General features: G+C 38.7%; 1 protein-coding gene across 1 annotated transcript in view; it reads left to right on the top strand.

Moving 5' to 3' along the window:
- The window catches only part of LOC134743743 (acetylcholine receptor subunit alpha-like), a 102009-nt gene continuing 85092 nt past the window's right edge, over nt 1–16917 (top strand). The window contains exon 1 of the mRNA XM_063677378.1: nt 1–370. Within this exon, the coding sequence (XP_063533448.1) occupies nt 182–370 (189 nt within the window). The 5' untranslated portion in view covers nt 1–181. The remainder of the gene's footprint in view (nt 371–16917) is intronic.

Here is a 16917-nt window from a genome sequence, read left to right as displayed (position 1 = left end):
CAGCGAGCGACGAGCTAATATACAAAAGAGAGTCGCGTCGGACGGTGATTCTTCGGCGCTCGGGGTAGGGCCGGGACGCGCGGCGGGCGGGGCGAGAGGCGCGCGGCAGTACCGTGCCGCGTCGCGCCCGGGCCGTCCGTCCGCTCCAGCCTTACGTAACGATGCCCGATCCTGAGAGCTGATGGCCGCGCTCGTATGGTGGCTGGCGGCCTGCTGCCTCGCCCGCGCCGCCACCGCCGGCAACCCCGACGCCAAGCGCCTCTACGACGACCTGCTCTCTAACTACAACAAGCTGGTCCGGCCCGTCGTCAACACCACCGATGTCCTCCGCGTCTGCATCAAACTCAAACTCAGCCAGCTCATTGACGTCGTAAGTTGCCGAAAGCCCTGCCCTGCATGTGCACCGAGGGCCGATACTGACCTACATCGAGGGTGCAGTGCGAACACATACCTTGGTTGCACTTGCGCGCCGCATTTGGAATTTAAATAGACATGAATCGCATCAACGCCTCGGCCCGCGACCCAGTTTATGTAGGACACTTGAGCTTTACACTAATCTGACTAGACAGCCGTAAAGACATATTTGTAAGTGCTCGCGCGGAGCCCACGTCTCTATCCTCGCGAGACGCCGCGCTGTCTCCTTCTATGTATTACAAATCATATACCATAAATCACTGTAGTAAAAGGGACCCCCGATTTTTTCCAAACTCGTTATTATTGTTTGGTCAGGAGGAAAGGTTTCTTTATTATGGATGTCTGTGAAGTGAAATTGGGTATTCGTAAACTTGAAAATAAAGGTATCGCTCCTCTGGGGAGGTGCCTGCCATGTAATCGCTTGGACTGAGCTTGCTGTCTGGGGTGTAAATAATTAACTAAAAGGGCACAATTATTTTGTTAAGCCCTGTATTGGAATAGGCCGTTAGAAGCCCCTTTGAACTGATTAATAGGCTCAATTGCAACAAAATGATCGATTCTATTATCCGGTACAATAATTTGTTTGAAACCCGACAAACGTTAAAGCGGATTAGGTTATTATCGGTTTAGTTAATCATTTTATTAAGCCTGAATATTGAAACAAGGGCGTTCTCAAACAAAGGGTAATTTATTTGGTAACCAAGCAATATAAAGTTTCTTTTGAATGTGTAATTATTACCACACCTAATACTATTTATTTATTACACGAGAAATGAGCACATAACAAGCGTTTAATAGGGACTATCAAAAACTCAAAAAACAATTGTCTTTTAAAATCAATTTATATACATATCTTTGTGGCTACCACCAGTTTGGCACTTCGAGAACGTAACTTACTTTCTAAGATGCATCTCGCTCGTACTCGCATATTAGGGCGAGCGAGATAATATATAGTAAGTAAATTACGTAGACGTCAGCGTATATGTCAGTTTTGACACTGAGTGACTCATGGTACGGGTACTTAAGGTGAGAGTAACTTAGGATGCAAATGTCTTGCAAATACTGTCGAAACACGAAACAGTGTACAATTCTCATACAAGTAGTAGTTTGATTAGACCTCACACCTCTGGAGTTGCAGGCGTCCATAAGCTACAGTGACTGCTGACCATCAGGCGGGCCGTATGCTAGTTTGTCACCGATGTGATATAAAAGAAAATACCAGATAGTGTATCAGTGGATTGTTCATTTAGTTCCTATGTTATCGAAAACGGCTCTAACGATTTCGAAGAAATTTGCTATATGAGGGTTTTCGGGGGCGAAAAATCGACCCAGCTAGGTCTTATCTCTAGGAAAACGCGCATTTTTGTTTTTATACGTTTTCCGAGCAAAGCTCGGTCTCCCAGATATTTATACTTTAACTATATAACGCTGACATGTCACATGTAACATGTTGAGCGTTTTTCGACTTAAAATACGTGAGTGACCCGTTATTAATATATTTAATATATATAACGCTGCTTTACTACTTATTATTTATTACTTATTAGATCCGTTTTGTTACGAAATTGTAGCTCGGTAGTCTTCTTAATGTATTATGTAATTATGTACTAAGTAGGTACTTGAAATCTTAATACTCGTAACTGCTGCATTCATATAATACTCGAACTTAAACTATCGTGAGACATATTTCAAAATATTTAGATCATATAATGCTGTACATAAAAATCGCTTCGCTAATTAAATCAATCACTCTCAGATAATGTAATGAGAAAATAATTAGATAACATGATAAATTAGGTTATAGGCGGTCAACAGCATCTGGCTATAACCCAATAACCGCCGGACCCTTTTCTTGTGGTGTTCCGATAGCTACCGGAACCGGTAATTGATAATATTATAAAGTCAGTGGCCCAGTCATTAACGTTGCGAGGTGGAAGTAATTTCATTAATACATAAATGACGTTAAATTCAAGCGTTCAATTGCCGTGTTAATTGTTATTGATTAAATTCGTATTGTTTTTATTACTCGTTTGAAGAAAAAAATAAAAAAATAAATAAATAAATATTATAGGACATTCTCACACAGACTGACTAAGTCCCACGGTAAGCCCAAGGAGGCTTGTGTGTACTCAGACAACGATGTATATAATATATAAATACTTAAAATACATAGAAAACAACACCCATGACTCAGGAACAAATCTGTGCTCATCACACTAATAATGCCCTTACCGGGATTCGAACCCAGGGCCATCGGCTTCACAGGCAGGGTCACTACCCACTAGGCCAGACCGGTCGTCACAAACTAACAAATAACAAATAACTTGGTAATAGCTACCTATGTATCTTAAGCAATGCCTACAATGAGAAAAGCTTGATGAATTCCCTCGTAGGTAAGCTAGCCTTAGACTAATCTTACTTACTTATGGAAATGACTACTTTTAGTAGTTTTACTTGAATCTATTATTATTCAATTTCTTGTGTTAGCAGGTGAATCTAAACATTGAAACGTTTGGTGTCATAGTGATATTAAGTCACAAAGGTAATTACGAGTAGTTAAAAGCGCTGGTGGCCTAATAGCGGTAAGAGCGTGCGACTTGCAATCCGAGGGTCGCAGGTTCAAACCCTGGCTCGTACCAATGAGTTTTTCGGAACTTATGTACGAAATATCATTTGATATTTACCAGTCGCTTTTCGGTGAAGGAAAACATCGTGAGGAAACCGGACTAATCCCAACAAGGCCTAGTTTCCCCTCTGGGTTGGAAGGTCAGCTGGCAGTCGCTTTCGTAAAAACTAGTGCCTACGCCAATTCTTGGGATTAGTTGCCAAGCGGACCCCAGGCTCCCATGAGTCGTGGCAAAATGCCGGGACAACGCGAGGAAGATGATGACCTATTTCAGTTTTCTTCATTGTTTTGAAATATAAAATTGTATCCAATGTATTGTTTTCTGAAAAAAATCGCAATTTTCGCACAATAATTGAAAACATATATAAATCTCAATAAGTATTCTAAATATTATCCAATTTTGGATATTATACCTTATTCGATAAGACCACCGTCTATCCGTCAACGTTACTGTAAGTGTATAATTTTATTATTATTGGCAGTGCCCTTTGAGGAGTTGGCGAAAGTTGGTCAACTTTTTCGATTTGTCATTTTTTGTTCCATTCTTGTAACATTGTATTCTACTTTTCTTCGGTGGCGACTTGTAAAAGTATTTATTAGCTCAGCTTGGATTAACTGACGGCTGAACGGGCTCGAGTAATCTGACCCATCGCCTAAATTACTCACCTAGAGTACCCTAATTAAAGTGACATATTAGGTATTTTAATGAGCTGAATTAAATACATCAGCGTTTATATTCTGTGATAGGAAAACACTACTTAAAATATACAAGTACCTATTCAAAAATATTACCAACGGGTCGATCAACTATTTCTTGAATTTACTTCATTTACTTCATCAAACGGAATACAACTGTAACATGAAGTACAGAACCCCTAAAGTAAATTTCATTCGATAGAGTGACGTATGCGTTTGCGTTAAGTCTCATATTGTATGGGATTTTTGAGCAGTGCGCCAAGCGGGACATTTTAGAAACTTAAAATCCTTCTGGAGGGTTCTGTACTACGTGTTACACACGCCAGTAGGCTCACACACAATAGCCACGCGCTCACACAAAAGAAATAATGGCTTTTGTTTAACAAAATGCCTTTGTTAGTACAGGTAAGTGAACGAGCTCAGTAGAGATAGCGTTAACTATACAAAAAGATCTTATGATTATTTTATTATGTTTCAACACAACCCTGTAAGGGCAATGCAATAAAATTACAAACTAATCAACTACATAACTTAATAACACTATCAAATATATTTACATGTAATGGCCGGCCCTTATGGGTGTCAGAGAGGTCGACACAAGTAAATATTAAACATTGCCTCAGGAGTCTAGATATTCACTTACAGAGTAAATAGAATGCTTTGTCTACGAGGAATCCCTTTAAAATTTTCAGAAATTTATTAATATATGCGGCCTCGATATGCGACAAGGATAGGGTTTCATGTTTATTGTTCTGATGCCTATCTTTTAATCCCGCTCGATCCGTCCCTACGCCACATCTACCTATGCACCTATAGATACACGCGAAACTAAAAGGCATATTCAGTAACTTCAACTTAATCTCAATCAAATGAATATGTGCGCTTTAGTTTTGCACATATAACTGCATTGTTGCGCAAGCAGGCGCGCGTAACCAATTTGATTTTGGTATCATTTTGTTATATCATAAGCATAGTTTTGGACTAAGCTTATTGGGCGCGTTATTTCTAAGAGTATAGCTTCAGAACTAGTATAAGTGTGATCTCCGATAATGCTTACTTGCTTTGTATCTTGGAGTCTAGGATATACTGGAAATGGGATAAAAGCTAAGATGTTTTCAGTGAATAAGGTAACTGGTGATATCGAACGTAACGTAATCTGCTGGATAAGATGAAAAAATAATCGATCATACATATTAATTATTATTTACAACGACGGGACTTAATCGCGTAAAATAAGTTTTAAATTCACCTCCGACGTTTCGAGGACGGCATACATATTAATTGTTCTGTAAACGTAAATAAAGGGAGTAAAATTTTCCTATTCGGCCACATTCACTTCCCGCTAAGTAGGATCACTGTGCGTAGGCGCTTTTCGCTACATACGGTTTATCCGTATTATCCGCTACGCTCGTAGCGCGTACCTGCCCTGACGGTACGTCTTAGTACACCTTTGTGTACAGTCAGACCAAGCTAACTCTGCAACGATTTTAATAGCACATACTGTGCAAGTGTTATTTTAAACGTCATAATTTCATAGAACTTTGACACTTAAAATAAAACTTGCATAGTTTGTGCTATTAAAATCGCTGTAGAGTTATCTTGTCCTGACTAGCACCATGTTTCAATTATAAGAAAGGAAAATTTGAGTCTATACACATCCTAGAGCATATCGTATCCTTAGAAAATTTTTGACGTATACTAAAGCTCGAATCAGGCCGAACGTGTCGTGATTAGCGCTTAATGGGTTAACACTTTCACCACTCAGCTACAGTCGTAGCTGATAACACGGAGTTCCCGGTATGTAGCGGAAATGCTTCGTAGAGGCAAAACGACAACGTGTCGTGATTAGCCCTAATGGGGTAAATGAAAATGATACTGAAATGAATTATGTAGTTTCGTGCACTCGCTCGCTCGAAATTCAATCCCACTCGACAGTAATATCAAAGATAGATATAACTCCGTAATAGATGGATACAGTCTAAGGAAAAAACGTGCCTCGAAAATCAAGAAAATTTGATTCTCGTTCAGAGGGCGCTACTAGCTTTAGCTTACTGTCGTATAGATGGCGTTGACGGTTTCGTTTGTTATTTAACAATTTTAACGCATATCAGTGAAAGAACATGGGTTAAAATCATAAAAATAATTAATGCAAATAAATAAATCATTTATCCATATTTAAATACATTTTATCGTATTTTTATAAATATTTATTTTTAGTTTTAAAGTGTTTCGACAGATGGCAGTGAATTTACTGTGGTTACAAAATTTACTATGACAGTACGGCTCTAGTATAAGTTACTCTATGGTAATATCAAGTCAGCATAGATTTTGTTTTTAATTTGAAGGCCGTTCCTTTAGGTACGTCTGCATTGTGGCTTTGCTAAGACATTTCGCATTAAATTGGTATTATAATTTCATTGAGTTCGTTTTTGAACTTCAATAATTTGTCTAAAATGTGGAATAAGATTTATAAAGAATAATTTGCACCTGAAAGGGAGAGTGTCGGAAAACGTCGACGTTTCGTTTCACGCGTAACTTACATTTAAGATATCTCCAAATTTTATTTTTACGTTTGCTCATTTCCTGCTCGCAAAAGTCGCAAACATTTCGTGCGACATGAAAAATTTACGGGCTTGAAGGTGAGATGATCGAAAAACTGGAGTGTTCTCTGACAGCTCGTGACAAGTATGACAAAGCTTACATTAATAATTAAAAACGTTAATTTTTGTATAAATATTTTGGAAGAGAAAAAAGATAAGAATATTAGCAAACAAATATGTTTAAAAAAAAAGATAAAATAATAAAAAGAATAAGATAGAGATAAAATTTAACGAAGGTTCGATAAGTTTCCTATTATTATTTATTATTATTTGGGGCGTTGTGGGCCTTTGAGTGTCACGTCGACCAAACAGTGATCTATTGTGACGGCCCTTTAAAGCTCATTACTAATGCCCGTTGAATCCAGAAAATTCCAGATTCTTTGGGCCGTAATGTTCTGTACCTCATAGGGTTGCAGTACGTGCCGCCCTAAGTAGGTACTTCTTTTTGACATTAGTGGTCCACAGGAACAGAGAATGTGCATTGCAGTCTCCTCTGACTCCTGGCAGAACCTGCATGTCGGATCTTGTATCTTTCCTATTTGAAACATGTGTTTGTTCAACTTGCAGTGTCCAGTCAGTATTCTAGTCACCGCGCAGGTTTTGTGTCTTTTGAGCCCTAGAAGCTCCTTAGCAACTTTGCTGTTGAATCCTTTAATTAGAGCTTTCGAGTGTTTTTGTCCTTTGACGAACTTCCACCAATCGATTGCTCTCGTTTTTTCTAAGTTGCTGAGCAGAGAATATGCATCCCGTTTTGTGGTTCCACAGAACGGTTCTGGGCCGACCAGGGTTGTGTCTGCGCCCTTTCTAGCAAGTTCGTCCGCTTCTTCATTTCCGTTAATGTCGGAGTGCCCTGGTACCCATCTAAGTATGACTTTAAGTTTAAGTAAGTTTCCTATACAAGGGAGTTAATCTCAAACTATGCAAAGCTTATACACTTTATGAAAATGAAAATCGTTTATTGGTCACAATCATTGTGTTACAATTTGAGAAAGGGTTGGGACCTCCTAGTAAGTATTGCAATACTTGTGACAGGAGACCCCGCTCTTCCAGCAGCAAGTTAAGGGTACAACCAATCCAATAATAGTTAATTATGTAGGTACAGAAAGTAACAAATTGAATTATAATTAAACCAAAGATAGATATAACTCCGTAATAGATGGATACAGTCTAAGGAAAAAACGTGCCTCGAAAATCAAGAAAATTTGATTCTCGTTCAGAGGGCGCTACTAGTTTTGGCCTACAGTCGTATAGATGGCGTTGATGGTTTCGTTTGTTATTTAACAATTTTAACGCATATCAGCGAAAGAACATGGATCAAAATCATAAAAATAATTAATGCAAATAAAAAAAATCATTTATCTATATTTAAATACATTTTATCGTATTTTTACAAATCTTCAATTTTTGTTTTAAAGTGTGTCGACAGATGGCAGTGAATTTACTGGGGTTACAAAATTTACTATGACAGTACCGCTCTAGTATAAGTTACTCTATGATTAAACTAAACTAAAGTTATAGTTAAGATAACAGTTCAATGCAATGCAATCATCTGAGAGTAGGTACAGAGGAAATAAGTATTTAAGTATAGCATGAAGGTTTTAATATTAGGATAGTAATAGGTTATGTTAAGTTATGTGTAAATGTTAACTTATATTTATATTGTGTGTGTGTCTGTATGCATTTGCGAGACCGTACAATAAAGATAGGTAGATATTTTTGGTTAGTTACATTGCTTGTTACACAAATTTTAAGTCACTACCTAATAAGCTACCTAATGCTGCAAAAATTCAGAATTATCTGATTATCATTCGACAAGGTTGTTCTTTTTTGTTCAAAACATCACATTTATTTATTGTGTTTATAATTAGCCGTCTAATCGCCTAAGTTTTATTATTTATTTACTTTAGTCGGGGGCGCGCGCGCGTTTTATTATTTATTTACTTTAGTCGGGGGCGCGCGAGCGTTTTTATTATTTATTTACTTTAGTCGGGGGCGCGCGCGCGTTTTTATTATTTATTTACTTTAGTCGGGGGCGCGCGCGCGTTTTTATTCAATTTAGTATCAATAAGTATGTTTGTTGTGGTATAAAATGGTTTACGTGAATACAATGAATTATGGATGTTTGGGTTGGCTACGATATATCTCAACAAGTAATATATTAACATAAACTTTAACAAGAAAATTATGGATGGTATAGAAAGGATGCCAATCTCTTACGGCAGAATTGTTGCGACCGGAATGGTTTTATGAGTGGGTTATATTTGTTCATTCAGTATACTGACAAATGTATCCGATAGACAAATCAGCACGTGTTTTCTAAATAGTTCACATATAATGTAAAACTTTTTTCTCAAAAATGGACGGCAAAGTCGACGTTGCCGGTTAAAAATTAGGTCGCGAAGTGCGTAGTTTATGGTCAGTCAAAAAATAAAAAACATTGCAGTCTCGATTTCAGGACTGCAATTATGGATGGTATAGAAAGGATGCCAATCTCTTATGGCAGAATTGTTGCAAAAGTGACCGCTTTCAGCTTTAAATAATAGTTCCTAATCTCTCCGGTGGCGCTAGTGCCTAACTAGTTAGGCTCTAGGACATGAGTATAACATGAACCATATAAGGCAACAAATAACCCGACCAAATTACGTAGGTTGTTTTTGGTAGTATTTCGGTGTATGGTGGCGCCGCTCAAATTACTGTTTTTGATGGACACTTTTCATACATAGAGATTTGGCTCCTGTATATAGTCTCCATGAAGAAAATAAATATATTAACCTCTAGGCTACCCGGCCACGGCAGCACCCGAGTTAATTTCTCGAGTATATGCAATCTTTGAAATCGCCTTTAGAGTTGGACAAGGACACTAGGTACGATAGGGTGCTAGGTAGGTAGGAATTAATAATAATAATAATAATAAGCCCCCAGGGCAGCTTGTGGCGAGCTGAATGGGAAGTGACGTCCCTTGGGTCCCATACCCCCGAGAGTCAGTCAGGCCCCTCCCTCCGGCTTGCCTTCATTGGCCGGCTGGAGTGAACACTGAGCAGGGGCCGCAGGACTCTCACCTCTGGCTTGCCTTTACCGGCCGTCCAGAGTGGGGTGTCAGAGCTATATGCTCGCAGGGTGGAAGTGAAATATGCATAAGACGCGAGTTGGCACAGTGGCTGTGAGTGTTTACAGCCACTGGGTAGAAAGCGGTGCACACCTCTCCACACCCTGAGCCACTCACGCGATGTTGTCCCCTTGTCGCTCCGTGCGAGCGGCCGTTTTCGGGGACCCATATTGTGAGTTGGCGAGTCACCACCTGTTCATTTTTTTCGTGTTTTTAAACATAGATTGGGGCAGGTGCCATAGTATTTCCATAGACCCGGTAACCAGTACACTAACATCTCAACACAATAGTCTAGTTTATTTTGTTTCTTATCATTGCAATAGTCCTGCACTAACCGGGGCTTGTCCTTGGGTGCACTACTATAGTGCATACAGGGATAATCATCGGTTGGTGTCACATCACCTTTTAGAGTAAATTGTCTTTTTACAAGGGGCCTCTGCGTGTTGGCTTCGGCCCCACGCACGCCTTCCAAATGTCCGGGACCCCATGGTCCCGAGATTATGTAAAGGACGAACATAATAATAATAAATCATTTATTATTTCAGACCGAGCTGATCCATAGTTTGTTAGTTACAGAGTATCTTAATAACTATGTTAGTGGCACAATACAAAAACAACAATAATTAAAATTTAACAACACAAATATAAAACTACATTATTACCTACACGATATAGGAAAAAAAAAAAAAATTAAGCCGAGCAGTACTTACGTGCTTGCTCCTCTTATACGAATCCCTCTTGCAGGTTAAACACTTCGTGATCGTCACTTTCAACCCCATTTTCTCCTATATAGGGCTTTCAAAACATCCTTTCTTAGTATTTAGAGGTCTAAAACATTTAAAGAACATGTTCCAAACATTGCTGAATTTGGCTGTTTCATACATTTTGGCTGGTCATACATATACTCGTACTTCGTTGGAAATGTGAAATTTATGGCGCTGTTGCCAAATTCAGCGGCTTTACTGATATGCGACAGACTCAAAAACACAACATAACACAACAAACACAACACAACATCTTAACATCTTTTTTATAAATATCATTTACTTTACTATAAACGTCAAACTTGTACGAAAATGTGACTTATTCCCAAATATAATTAGCGACTTAACTAAGACGGACATCTTTTTGTGACGTCACTTCATTGTAATCAGGCGCGACGGGGCAATTCCCGATATTACGTAACGCTCAGTGATTACGGCCGTTATTTGAGAAAGCTTCCAAAGATTTCAAAGGCCTCATTTAGTACGAACGTACTTGATGAAGTGCCGCCATTCCGCCCACGCTTCGGCGACATATCGTAAAACTTGGAGCAGTATTCGAATTCTAAAAAGAGCAACGTAACCTGTCTAGTTATTTTAATAACAAAACTCCCGTGAGACACAGACATATTAAACATATTAGTAACGGGTCACTCACGTATCGGGCCGCAGTCTGCGCCGGTCCGTCACCGTCGACGCAAGCTCCTGATGACGCTACTCGGTACGGAGTGAAACATGTCGAGCGTTTTCGACTTAAAATACGTGACCCGTTACTAATATGTTTAATATGCCTGTCTAGTTAGTTTGCAGTTAAGAATAGTATGGACTATTCTTAACTGCAAAGTTTCGCTGGCCTGTCACTCTGACCTATGTACGCCGATAAACAGTTGCCAGGAACGAAGGATTTCATTACCGACCAGCCATTATCAATTTTTTTTTAAACCTGACGTGCTCTATTCGTCTAGGGGTAATTAAAGTCCTAGCGCTCTAATTACCCCTAGAGGAATAAAAGAATAATCCAATATCTATCGCACGCGCGCAATTATATCGCTGTCCCGCCCATGATGGCGGCGGATGCCACTGTACGGGGGATTTATGTGCGTGGGATAGAGATAGGACATTGCGCGTCAATTTATAACTCCCATTAGCTCGATTTCTTTACACACTCAGATCAGGTTGAGACCGCTCAACCGATCTGCGCTGGAGCGAAAACTCTTTAGGAGTATTCCAGCGTAGCAAAACCGTCTCGTGTGATGCGGAAGGGTCCTGGATTTTCCCCAGGCTACCATCCCCCCACACAGTCCTACCGCTCTAATTGCCCTAGGTGCAATAGAGCCCAAGTCAGGTTAAAAAAAAAAAAGGTCAATTTATGAAATTATTCGGGCTTAGTGTCCTTATTTTTAGCATAGCAAACTATTTGTCTAGTTTTCTTGCTCTTGGAATCGTTGACTATTTTACCGGGGTTAGCTCTCCATCTATTTTTGCCAACCAAACATACATTTTTGCGGCAAAACAGTTATAAGCCCTATCCAAAAAAGGGTTAATCTATATATGTAAGATGTGTAGAAATAAGTTAAAAAATTGTGACCTGTAATACCTTATTACCAATAAATTATGTCTATGTCTATAACGAGGCCAGGGACCGAATACTGATTAATTTTTCATACAAATTAACCGGTATTTAATTTCGGTATCACGGTTGTTTATGTATATTTTTGCACTTAATTTAGCTAATCTAATCAATCATTATCCTTACCTAAATACTATTCTATAATATCAAAGAAATATTGTAAATGCTATATTTTTCATTTTTAGTTATACCGGTAACGGTCCATGAACGAGGTACAGTTGAGTTCACAAACATCTTTACTAAATATATATAGGAACATCCCTCTTAAGACACTGACAATAAGAGCGTGTAAATATATTTTTGGAATGTTGGCTTGTAATGTTTGTGAACTCGAATGTACAATACATGGGTTCTTTTAAAAAGTAATATTATCGCCTGGCTGACGGGCCAAAATAACAACAAGAAATAGTTCATTCATCCAAAAACAAATAATCAAATCGTTACCCATAAACTAAAATAGATAACATACACTAAAGAAAAAGTGACCAAGTCCACCGGTGGCCGAGGTGGGAGGACATTAGCACCGTAAGCTGAAGACGCGGGTTCGATTTCCGCCTCGGCACCGGTGGACTTGGTCACTTTTTCTTTAGTGTATGTTATCTATTTCAGTTTATAATTTATATGTGTGACTACTTAAAAAACAATAATCAAAAAACATTTCATAAAATAATTAGATTTGTGCCCTAGTTGGTTGCCCATTAGTTAACATTCAGTGCCAGCGCGTGCTACGCGCTACGAGCGTAGCCGATAACATGCAAAATCTCGTATATAAAAACCAGCGACTACGTATAGAGAACCCGACTATCGGGTCACTGGTCGGAGCACTGAATGTGTTAAGTACCAGCGTGAAATAACTGAAACTTAACAATACACACCAGCCAATTCTGTTAGCTACTTACTCATAACGAACATTTAAGTTGCATATGACACAAAAACACTTTCATACCAACATAATCAATATGCTAATGGAGCTTCGGAATGAACAAAGAGGTATATTCAGATTTCAAAAATATGATAGGTACCAAATTCTGTTTAAATCATAGTTCGTCCCGATCGCACATATATTGCAAGAGGCTTACTAAAAGTGGAATTAAATTGGTATCAGCAACTATTTTCGTTTTAAACATAGTGTATGTTTAAGATTTCAATCATTTCAAAATATAATATCCTCTAGATATTTTATTGATACAACGAAATACATGCAGTTTAAACATAATAAAAACACTTATGTTAAAAACTTATAAATATAAAAACCACTTCGGTCGGTTCGTCGATTCGGTCGCTCTGTAGGGATTCCAGAAGGCTGGCCCCATTTACCTACTGGATAGCAATGCCGATCCGTTGAGCGAAATATTGGCCAACACTCTATGGTCACCAGAAGCCTCTATAAGTCGCTTTGATAGCTCTTCATAGAGGCGACGCTCGCTAGGCCCCCACGGCCCCAGGGTTTCAACCCCAAACGCCGCAAATATGTAGCTCCACGGCCCCACGGTTTCAACCCCAAACGCCGCAAATATGTAGCTCCACGGCCCCAGGGTTTCAACCCCAAACGCCGCAAATATGTAGCTACTAAGTATCATGTATTTCAAATCTGAATAGTCCTTGTGGACCAATTCCATTCCAGTGACAAGAAATTTATTGTCCTGCGGAGTATGATACTGAGTTATTTATTGGATCGTTTCAGGCTATTAAAATTTTGATAAATTATTTCGACACAAACACTAAATCTTCGTTAAGCCACGGGAATAGAAATAGTAGAATAGTAGGGCGGCGGAACAGGTTTTAGGTTACTTTTCGTTCATGTCATCTCGGATATGGGTGAATATAGTATCAGTGCATTCAGTTTGATATGAAATGACAAGCGCGAAATTGGTGGGGGTAGCTACTGTGATGTCATAAAGTCAGCAGTATGTTTTTAACATTTTTCTTTAAACATACCATGTGGGGTACCAAATGAAAGGGCGTTGTGAGTTGATTACAAATGTCTACTTTTTAGGGTTCCGTACCCAAAGGGTAAAAACGGGAATATATTACTAAGACTCCGCTGTCTGTCTGTCTGTGTGTCTGTCTGTCTGTCACCAGGCTGTATCTTATGAACCGTGATAGCTAGATTTTTCACAGATGATGTATTTTTGTTGCCGCTATAACAAGAAATACTAAAAACAGAATAAAATAAATATTTAAGTGGGGCTCCCATACAACAAACGTGATTTATTGCCGTTTATTTTGCGTATTGGTACGGAACCCTTAGAGCGCGAGTCCAACTCGCACTTGGCCGGTTTTTCTTCATTTGCTTTATTTTTAGGGTTAATACAAATTGGGTTACGAACGCATTTCGTCACGACCTTTTCGGTTTATAGGCCTGTAACAGCGCGGGCAAATAACCAAAAGGTTTATTCTACCCAGGTAAGGTGCCTAGTGCCTATCCGTCTCATTGTACCGTTGAAGTTGTATTGTTCTATCATCTTTCTTCTTTTGTCCAGATTACTTTCTGTGGCACGTCGTATGCAACAATTATTATGTTTTATTTTCACAGAATGGACTTCTCGGGTAGGGGATCTGCCACCATAATTTAATGCCTCTATTTTTAGACGTAATAAAAAATACAATACTTTTCTGACTTTATTAAAACACATTAGTTACCTGTGTAAGAACCTAATTCTTAATAGGCACATACCCTTTTTCATAAAACGAAAAACTTTTTATTAGCCTGTGGAGTTATAATGCGAATTTAATCGGTTACACAGTATAATTTCTAAAATAAAATATACTAAGTACGAAATTCCTAAAACGAAACATCGAAAATCAAAATGTGTAATGTACGAAATTCCTAAAGATGCATGTCCTACGTCAATCAACCTATATTTTAAATGTCTAAAGTACAAATGCTAGTGCACGAAAATACTAACGACCTTTTTTCCTACGTCCAGTTGACCTAAGATTAAAATGTATAAATTGCGAAATTTCTAACGACATTTGTCCTAAATACGTTTAGCTGACATTTCCTTCACAAGTTAACTAGACGGGCTCCTATTTCTGGGCGATTTGCTCTTCGGGCATCTGAAGCTACCTAACGAACCTAACCTACCTACCTATTGATTTAGTGTGACGTCCGTGAAAACATTACACTTTGGGGAAAAAAAGGTAGGTAGGTAGGTTAGGTTCGTTAGGTAGCTTCAGATGCCCGAAGGGCAAACCGCCCAGAAATAGGTTAAGTCTAGTCTAGCTAAGTGGTGAAAGATATGTTTTTTTAAAGAAATAGGGCGGTGGGACCATGGTTAGCCAGTTTGAGCACTAGACATATTGACTTTCAAAGTATTATTGTCATTAGGTTTTTTGAACCTAGCTATTTTGAGCACTATACATATCGACTTTCAAAGTATTGTCATTAGGCATTTTATACAAAGGAATATTGATTTTCGAAAATGAGATCGTTCGATTAAAAGTGTATTAGGACATGCATCTTTAGGAATTTCGTATATTAGACATTTTGATTTTCGATGTTCTGTTTTAGGAATTTCGCACTTAGGATATTTGATTTTAGAAATTATGCTACGTAACCATTTAATCTATACGCATAACTTCGTAAGTCCCGACCTAGTTTACAAGAGTATTTTTGTTATCGAGTTCGAGTTAAACATCAGCGAGTACCTGCAAGAATAATAAACAAAGGTTTAAATGAGTTGGAAGCCGGGAAGTCGTTGTGAAGAAAGTTTCCCTTGTTGAAGACGCACGTACTCTGTGTTCTTCCGTCGTGAATCTCCACTCACAATAGCTTTGCAAAATAATTGAACAACGCGGTTTTTATTTACGTTACAATGTCCTAAAATGTAACGTCTCTAGAGAGCCCTCTGTTTATGCGAGGTAAAATTAATTCGTAATATTTTTATGAGACATCGTAACTTTTCTCGTTACAGAGTGTTTAACTGTTGTGTCTGAACACACAACGCCGCAGCTCTCAATTAGGTGGAGTCCGTACTCTAGTAAATTAAGTGATTACCAAGAGTCCATCAGTGATTATGGACACAGTCATAACTATAACTCAGCGGCCATTACGGGCAGAGTAGCGGCAGCTCGGAGACGTGAATGTGACTAAAGCGCCGGAGGGTAACGAAAGGCCGGGTTATACGTTGATTCCTCACTTCCTATTCGGTTTTAGGTTTATATATGTGCGCGAATAAATAGTCTTTACGTTTCTTTAGCCGCTTTAGCGTATCACATTTTAATTTTAAGACTAAATAATGATTAGGTTGAATACCTACGCTCGCTCATCTCTAAAATTACACAAAATTTGGATTGACAAATATTATCAAAAAAAATTGTGACACATTTTTATTGCTGACTGTACTTATTCTCATTTGTATGTCTATCGAGTACTTCTCGAGACCTTTCTAATGAGCCTAAACTTGATGTGTTTGTGTTTTTCCATCGAGGAGTTCCTTTGTCTATACCTACCGGCTGCATCATCAGAACACCCCCATGTTAGCATATTATTGTCACCGGAATTACAATAGTACTCCAAATTTCAACTGAATCAGATACCGGAAAGTGGTTCAATTTTAGTTACAAGATTTGAAGCACTATGTAGGTACATATATATGTATACAAAGGTATATAGGCAGTGAAGCTACATAAAACTGTTTTACCTTAACTTGTGGAATGGAACGAGACATCGAGCATAAGGCCTACACAGCTTGTTCTGTATATAATATTTTGATATTGGAGTAACACATCGTGCTTCAGTCAGTCAGTCACTAAAAAATAGCGTGGGGAGTGCAGCCCAAACCTTTTTGGACAAACGAGAGGTTTCGGTAGGACAGTACAATAGGCTAGTGATAAATTACTAGCATAAAACCCAACTACTATACGACTTTACGATAGCCATGATAAAAAGGGTTAAAGCTGGCCCAAATTTGCGACTAGGTAAAGGAATTTACATAAGTAAGTAATTAATTCTGGTCAGGGGTTGCGAGGTGAGGGGCGTCACGGTCCGGCCGCGAAGGGTTTGCGACTTGCTGTGAAATGATAATCCTGACGCAAATAACATACTTGTGTTCCGGGAAATTTTTAGAAGTCAACACCTG

This window comes from Cydia strobilella, chromosome 8 (assembly GCF_947568885.1).
Source record: "Cydia strobilella chromosome 8, ilCydStro3.1, whole genome shotgun sequence".
NCBI classification, from domain to species: Eukaryota; Metazoa; Arthropoda; class Insecta; order Lepidoptera; family Tortricidae; genus Cydia; species Cydia strobilella.
This window is presented reverse-complemented; position numbering and strand designations above follow the sequence as displayed.